The 6,524-nt window shown below is 39.6% G+C and overlaps 1 protein-coding gene across 1 annotated transcript; it reads left to right on the plus strand.

Moving 5' to 3' along the window:
• Positions 1-3,372: 3,372 nt before the first annotated feature.
• On the plus strand, positions 3,373-3,842 carry LOC116629468 (60S ribosomal protein L23a-like). Its single transcript, XM_032399752.1, has 2 exons — positions 3,373-3,453; positions 3,561-3,842. The coding sequence occupies exons 1-2, from the start codon at positions 3,373-3,375 to the stop codon at positions 3,840-3,842; spliced, it is 363 nt and encodes a 120-aa protein (XP_032255643.1).
• Positions 3,843-6,524: the final 2,682 nt, after the last annotated feature.

Here is a 6,524-nt window from a genome sequence, read left to right on the forward strand (position 1 = left end):
TGCATTCCTAGAGATGTATCAACTACCAAAACTGAACCAGGAAGAAAGAGAAAACTTGAACAGACCTATAACCACTAAGGAAATTGATGCAGTCATCAAAAATCTCCCAATAAACAAAAGCCTAGGGCCAGATGGCTTCCCAGGGGAATTCTACCAAACATTTAAAGAAGAATTAATACCTATGCTTCTGAAACTGTTCCAAAAAATAGAAATGGAAGGAAAACTTCCCAACTCTTTTTAGGAGGCCATCATTACCTTGATCCCAAAACCAGACAAAGACCCCATCAAAAAAGGGGAATTACAGACCAATATCCTTGATGAACATGGATGCAAAAATTCTCACCAAAATACTGGCCAATAGGATCCAACTGTCCATTAAAAGGATTATTCATCACGACCAAGTGGGATTTATCCCTGGGCTGCAAGGTTGGTTCAACATCCACAAATCAATCAATGTGATACAATATATTAACAAAAGAAAGAACAAGAACCATATGATCCTCTCAATAGATGCAGAAAAAGCATTTGACAAAGTACAGCATCCTTGCTTGATCAAAACTCTTCTGAGTATAGGGATAGAGGGTACATACCTCCATATCATAAAAGCCATCTATGAAAAACCCACAGCAAATATCATTCTCAATGGGGAAAAACTGAGAGCTTTCCCCCTAAGGTCAGGAAGACAGCAGGGATGTCCACTATCACCACTTCTATTCAACATAGTATTAGAAGTTCTAGCCACAGCAATCAGACAACAAAAAGAAAGAAAAGGCATCCGAATTGGCAAAGAAGAAGTCAAACTGTCACTCTTTGCAGATGATATGATACTTTATGTGGAAAACCCAAAAGACTCCACCCCAAAATGGTTAGAACTCATGCAGGAATTCAGTCAAGTGGCAGGATATAAAATCAATGCACAGAAATCAGTGGCATTCCTATACACCAACACCAAGACAGAAGAAAGAGAAATTAAAGAGTCAATCCCATTTACAACTGCACCCAAAACCATAAGATACCTAGGAATGAATCTAACCAAAGTGGCAAAGGATCTGTACTCAGAAAACTATAAAACACTCATGAAAGAAATTGAGGAAGACACAAAGAAATGGAAAAACATTCCATACTCATGGACTGGAAGAACAAATATTGTGAAGATGTCAATGCTACCTAGAGCAATCTACACATTCAATGCAATCCCTATCAAAGTACCATCCACTTTTATCAAAGAAATGGAACAAATCATCCTAAAATTTGTATGGAACCAGAAAAGACCCTGAATAGCCAGAGGAATGTTGAAAAAGGAAAGCAAAGCTGGCAGCATCACAATTCCAGACTTCCAGCTCTATTACAAAGCTGTCATCATCAAGACAGTCTCGTACTGGCACAAAAACAGACACACAGATCAATGGAACAGAATAGAGAGCCCAGAAATGTACCCTCAACTCTATGGTCAACTAATCTTTGACAAAGCAGGAAAGAATGTCCAATAGAAAAAAAACAGTCTCTTCCACAAATGGTGTTGGGAAAATTGGACAGCCACATGCAGAAGAATGAAACTGGACCATTTCCTTACACCACACACAAAAGTAGACTCCAAATGGTTGAAAGACCTAAATGTGAGACAGGAGTCCATCAAAATCCTAAAGGAGAACACAGGCAGCAACCTCTTTGACCTCAGCCGCAGCAACTTCTTCCTAGAAACATCGCCAAAGGCAAGGGAAGCAAGGGCAAAAATGAACTATTGGGACTTCATCAAGATAATAAGCTTTTACACAGCAAAAGAAACAGTCAACAAAACCAAAGGACAACCGACAGAATGGGAGAGGATATTTGCAAATGACATATCAGATAAAGGGCTAGTATCCAAAATCTATAAAGAACTTCTTAAACTCAACAGCAAAAGAACAAATAATCCAATCAAGAAATGGATAGAAGACATGAACAGATATTTTTCCAAAGAAGACGTCCAAATGGCCAACAGACATGTGACAAAGTACTCAACATCACTCAGCATCAGGGAAATCCAAATCAAAACCTCAATGAGATACCACCTCACACCAGTCAGAATGGCTAAAATTAACAAGTCAGGAAGTGACAGATGTTGGCGGGGATGCGGAGAAAGGGGAACCCTCCTACACTGTTGGTGGCAATGCAAGCTGGTGTAGCCACTCTGGAAAACAGTATGGAGGTTCCTCAAAAAGTTGAAAATAGAGCTACCATATGACCCAGCAATTACACTTCTGGGTATTTACCCCAAAGATTCAAATATAGGGATATGAAGGGTATGTGCACCCCGATGTTTATAGCAGCAATGTCCACAATAGCCAAACTATGGAAAGAGCCAAGATGTCCACCGACAGATGAATGGATAAAGAAGACATGGTATAGATATACAATGGAATATTATGCAGCCATCAAAAGGAATGAAATCTTGCCATTTGCAATGATGTGGATGGAACTGGAGGGTATTATGCTGAGCGAAATAAGTCAATCAGAGAAAGACATGTATCATATGACCTCACTGATATGAGGAATTCTTAATCTCAGGAAACAAACTGAGGGTTGCTGGAGTGGTAGGGGGTGGGAGGGATGGGGTGGCTAGGTGATAGACATTGGGGAGGGTATGTGCTATGGTGAGCACTGTGAATTGTGCAAGATTGTTGAATCACAGATCTGTACCTCTGAAACAAATAATGCAATAGATGTTAAGAAAAAAAAAAGAGGAAGATAGCAGGAGGGGATGAAAAAAGGGGGGGAAATCGGAGGGGTAGACGAACGATGGGAGACAATGGACTCTGAAAAACAAACTGAGGGTTCTAGAGGGGAGGGGTGTGGGGGCATGGGATAGCCTGGTGATGGGTATTAAAGAGGGCATGTACTGTATGGAGCAGTGGGTGTTATACTCAAACAATGAATCATGGAACACTACATCAAAATCTAATGAAGTAATGTATGGTGAGTAACATAACTTAATTAAAAAAAAAAAGAACTTCCCTTTGATGAGTCCACATTCGAGTAAAGACTTGCAAGAAGTAAGAGAGAAAAGCTCCATTAATCTCCAGATAGAGGGAATAGTCATACAGAGTTCCTGAGATAAAAGTGAGCTTGGAGTAGTCAAAAAGCAAGGAGAAGGAGAAAGCCAAGGGGAGAGGGGTGAAAGATAATAGAGAAAGGTACCAGGGAGGGGGTGGGAACACAACATGTAAGGTCTTATAATCCATAGTCCAATATTTTAAATTTGAAACTGAGAAGCTACAGAAAGGTTTGAGCCTAGGTGAACTGCTCTGGCAGTTTAATAGAAATAACTCAAAAGAGAATGAATAAAAGTAGGGATTTCAGTTAAGAAGATATTAGTGGAGCCCTTTTACAAAGATGGCGCTGAAGGCTAAGAAGGAAGCCCCTGCCCCTCCCAAAGCCGAAGCCAAAGCAAAGGCTTTGAAGGACAAGAAAGTGGTGCTGAAAGGCGTCCACAGTCACAAAAAAAAGAAGATCCACACGTCACCCACATTCGGACGACCCAAGACACTGCGTCTGCAGAGGAGCCTAAATATCCTCGAAAGAGCGCCCCCAGGAGAAACAAGCTTGATCACTATGCCATCATCAAGTTCCCCCTGACTACTGAGTCAGCCATGAAGAAAATAGAAGACAACAACACATTTGTGTTCATTGTGGATGTCAAGGCCAATAAGCACCAGATCAAACAGGCTGTGAAGAAGCTCTACCACACTGAAGTGGCCAAGGTCAACACCTTGATCAGGCCTGATGGAGAGAAGAAGGCATATGTTCAACTGGCTCCTGACTATGATGCTTTGGATGCTGCCAACAAAATTGGAATCATCTAAACTGCGTCCAGCTGGCTAAATCTAAATATAAATTTTTTCACCAAAAAAAAAAAAAAGAAGATATTAGAGGAACCAAATAAAACTTGTGGTGACTTGAACCATAAGAGGAACACAGGAGGTGATGCAAATGATCAGATTTGAGATACAGGTTTTAAACCAGAAACAAGAGCAGTGACTGATAGATTAGAGATTGTATTAGTCTGTTAGGGCTGCCTTAACAAAACACCACAGACTGGGTGGTTAAACAACATAAATCCATTGTCTCACAGATCTGGAGGCTAGAAATCCAAGATCAAGGTGTTGGCAGGACTGGTTTCTTCTAAGGCTTCTCTCCCTGGCTTGCAAATAGCCATCTTCTTTTCCCTGTACCTTCACACAGTCCTTCTTCTGTGTGTATCTGTGTACTAATCTCCTCTTCTTATAAGGACAACAGTCATATTGAATTATGACCTCCCATGACCTCATTTTACCTTAATTACCTCTCTAAATAAGGCCCTATCTCCAAATACAGTCATATTCTGAGGTATTGTGGGTTAGGGCTTCAACATATGAATTTTGCAGGGCCACAATTCAGCCCATAACAGATGTAGAATGTCAGAGGAAGAGAAGTTTCCAGAATGACCTTACATTTTTTTCTATCTTGAACATTAAAATTCCAGTTATCACTTATTAAAAAAGGGAGACCAAGGGAATGGGAGGTTTGAAGGTAAAAATCATCCAGGTGGCACACCTAGTAAGCTGTTGGATAGGACACTGGAATTCAGAGAAAAGTCAAAGATAGTATTATATACTGGGATGTTTGTCAACAAATACATGACATTAAAACATGGGATGGTTGAAATCTCTTTAAGAGTGTATTTGGGTAGAGAATAAAACAAGTATGCAGATGGAGACCTCTGCCATTCCAATATACAAAATTCTAGTATAAGATATTCGAATACAGTAAAGGAGACTGAGGAATGACCATTGAGATAGGAGGGCCCAGAAAGATGTATCTGTGAAGGATAGTGAATAAAATGTTTCAAGGAGGAAAGTATCAAATGTATCAAAGTGGGAAAATAAGACTAGTAACAATACTACTGGCTTTTTCCATATGAAGGTTATTAGTGACTTTAACTAAAACAATATTGGTAACATGGTAGAGATGAAATCTTAATTCCTCACATATAATAGGTGGTTTCTGCATTACTTCTGCTATTTTACTCCCAGCATCTAGAGCTGATAAAGTGGACAGCAATTATCTGGATGTCAACCTGGATCCAGTTGTCTTCTGACTCTATGATTAGGACCTCCAATTCCTCCACTTGATTAATAACCTGATAGCTCACCTACCTCTTGCCACTTTATTCTTTCCATGAGATGAAGCCAACTTCACCTGGAGTTCTTTTCCAAATCAAATCAATCACCCCAAAACAAAAGTCTTCCACCCACTCAGACCAAGAATCCCAGCTGCCTACCTAGAAATGCTTGTTGCCATTTTAAACACTCTCTGCCAGCCAATATGTATTATTATCTGAGCTGATACTTCTGGGGAATTACCTAAAAGGCTTGCTGCCCCAAAATGATTCTAGATACAACAGAAGATTATTATCTAGGAGGCTACCCACCAGAATAATTCAAGCTGCAAATTCTTCTAACAGAGATCTTATTTTTGCAATCAACCATTTTATAAATTAAAGCATTTTTAAAATTAAAGCATTCTTTTCCACACTGTATGGTATGTGAAAAGTTATGTCAACCAGGCCTGCTAATGGCATGGTGGTTATCTATTGCATGGATATGGTGGTGTGTTTCATACTAGATGGTAGCAAAGATTTCACACTGATGACACACTAATTGTGGTTACTGTTAGTCATTTTGGCCAGTTAAATTTATTTTTGAAAATAAATTGCAATCATGCAAGCATAAACAAACTATATGAATTCTGAACAAGCTGGGTTTATGGAATACAATCTGGAAAAAAAAAAAAAAAAAGGCGTTATCCTTTTCTTCTCTACTGCCCAGTCATGCACCCTCTGTAGGCTTATCTCATAACTGCTCCTCAGATGCCATTTGTAAATCACAAAGTATTCATCACTTAGTTAGCAATATGTCCAATAAGGTATAAGAATAAAATAAATATCTAGACTTAGAGTTGAAATTCCTGCCCTCTCCCAGCTTAGACCTGCTTTAAAAGTGTGTGTTTGATTTTATTTTCCACTTCTTCTGTGCTTTTACTCTTCTTTCCCTATTTACCAGTTTGCTTCAGTATTTCCAGGGTTGAACACAGGGGAGGTAGAAAAGTTTTAAAGGCAGAAAGATCTTAGCTTACTGGCCTACCATATGTTCATGTCTGTAGAGAATTCATTCTCTCATAAGATGCTTTCATAGGTTCTTTGGAGAAGCCTCTTGAATCAAATGCAGCAGTCTTTTCCTACAGTTTCCTAACATGGAAAATACACCCCCTTTCAACCTCTGGGTATACATGGAAATTTCCACAAATAATCTCTTTTAATTTTTTGTTGGTGTTCCACCATCCCTCCAAGGTAGTCATTGGACAATCCCTTTAACATGGCCTGAGGTACTATATCACCCCCCTCCAACACACACACACACACACACACACACACACACACACACACCCCTTTGCTGCTCACAAAACATACCTTGACTCATCGTTGGTAGGAGCATAGCACAGGTACT

The sequence above is a fragment of the Phoca vitulina genome, unplaced genomic scaffold (assembly GCF_004348235.1).
Source record: "Phoca vitulina isolate PV1807 unplaced genomic scaffold, GSC_HSeal_1.0 scaffold1067, whole genome shotgun sequence".
NCBI classification, from domain to species: Eukaryota; Metazoa; Chordata; class Mammalia; order Carnivora; family Phocidae; genus Phoca; species Phoca vitulina.